The sequence below is a fragment of the Aptenodytes forsteri genome, unplaced genomic scaffold (assembly GCF_000699145.1).
Source record: "Aptenodytes forsteri isolate BGI_AS27 unplaced genomic scaffold, ASM69914v1 Scaffold176, whole genome shotgun sequence".
Lineage (NCBI taxonomy): Eukaryota > Metazoa > Chordata > Aves > Sphenisciformes > Spheniscidae > Aptenodytes > Aptenodytes forsteri.
In genome coordinates this window covers 241163-242948 of record NW_008794853.1, presented here as the reverse complement: position 1 = coordinate 242948, position 1786 = coordinate 241163, and the positions used below count along the sequence as shown (strand labels likewise).

The window sequence follows — 1786 nt, the reverse complement described above, 5'->3', positions numbered from 1 at the left end:
GGCATGGCCTCGTCGCAAGGGAAGAACGAGCTGCGGTTCGCCGACTGGATGGCAGCTCTGCCCGGCAGCATCCACCGCATCCCGCTCACCAACCTGGCCATCCCAGGTAGGTGCTCCCATCTCCCCGTGGGCTGGGATGCGCCGGGGAGAGGACAGCAGAGCGTTTAGCGCGTTTCACTTCTTCATGCCGCTCAGGAGGCAGCGAGCCCCGGGCTGTGCTGCTGTGGCTCTCCTCTGGAGATGTCTTACCGTGCTCCCGTGTGCTGCCTCAAATATGAGCGAGGGGGGCAGGTGCGTGGAGAGGTGGTGCCTGCAGGACGCGGTCCTTGCGGCCCCAAACTGTAACGAACTCTGAGGCGATGGTTGGCAGAGTGCACCGGCTGGATCTCTTATTTGTGTGGAAAAGTAGCGTGTTCCTATACCGCTTTACTGGTGTAACAGTCCATTTACTGGACCTCATGTGTGACCAAAATGCCATGTATTGCCTGTTTCCTCGTAAACTTGTGTCGCGAGGTTGGGTCTGAGCTCGGGGGGAGCCGGGGAAGGATGGAGGGCTGTCGGGGGGGTAGGCCGATTGCACCCCTGTGTGACTTCATTTCTTGTCGCCTTCAGAAAACATTTGATCCCAACACTAATCTAAGTAAGATGAGAAATGGCAGATCATGGTGCTCTGACTATGAACTTTTTCTTTCCTGCACTCTGTACATTTTTTTGGTAGGGTATTAACTAGAACTGTAGACTTACACAGAATACATGTCAGAATCCAAAGTAGTAATTGATTTGGATGATTCCTGGTTTGAGGGAGCACATCATTTTGCAAAACCTCTTTACCAGCATCCCGTTCCCTCTGAGATGTCTAACAGGAATGAGGTTTCAGAGATGCTGAAGCTGTAATGTGTCAAGCTCCTTATGAGAAATGTTCACTTCTTGCAAGTTTTGTGTAGCAGCTGCTTGTGTTACAGCAATTTTTATAACACTAGTCAAAGATATTTTTTTAAGATAATGCAATTGCAGCAGCTGTTTGCTAGAATGTGTTTTCTATAGTTTTGTTTAAACACAGGTGTGCCCTTTAAAATCATGTGTCTCTTAGTTTCTTACAGTTTACGCAAGCTATGTCTAGTATTTTACTTGCTACACTGGTTTTTGCTACTGGTTGAATATATCCTGTATAAAATTGTGTCCCTCCGAGGCATGGGAATCCAGCATCTGTAACTGTTACACCAAATCATGTTGGAGCTGTAAAAGCTTTTGGTGTTAATAACTTTTAATTAACCCACAAGCTGTGGAATGTTCTTGCAAAATATTGGCTATGATGAGAAATGAGGCTGTTTGCGATTCGTTGGGCCTTTACAGGTTAAATGTATTGTTTTAGAGACTTTTTCTTGGTTTTGAAGAGATCATGATCAAACCTACTTGCTTCCAGATGCAAGAAATTGCCTTTGATATGCATCACCTTTAACTGGCTTCCTTGACTGAAGCATCACGAGGCCGTTATTGGTGCACCTATCTCACCAAGATCTCTCAGTTACTTTCTTATAGCCTCTTTGTAAAATATAGGACAGTTTTTCACAGTGGACGTTTTTCAGAGCTTTGGCAGTAATAATACAAGCTTTCACACTTTGTTAACGTGTTTAAATTAAAAAAAAAAAAAAAGTAAATAACCTACTGTGGGCTATAAGTGCCAGTTAATCCCAGTACAGCATTAAGCAGTGGGCAAGTTCGGCAGCCTGTAAGTGCAGAGATTGACCCCTTACCTTGGCAGAAGGATTTTGTTCATTTAACAGCA

General features: G+C 45.4%; 1 protein-coding gene across 1 annotated transcript in view; it reads left to right on the top strand.

Annotated features, from left to right (window-relative positions):
• Nucleotides 1-3: 3 nt before the first annotated feature.
• PLCXD3 (phosphatidylinositol specific phospholipase C X domain containing 3) overlaps nt 4-1786 on the top strand; it is an 87638-nt gene continuing 85855 nt past the window's right edge. The window contains exon 1 of the mRNA XM_009274531.1: nt 4-106. Coding sequence (XP_009272806.1) covers nt 4-106 — 103 coding nt within the window. The remainder of the gene's footprint in view (nt 107-1786) is intronic.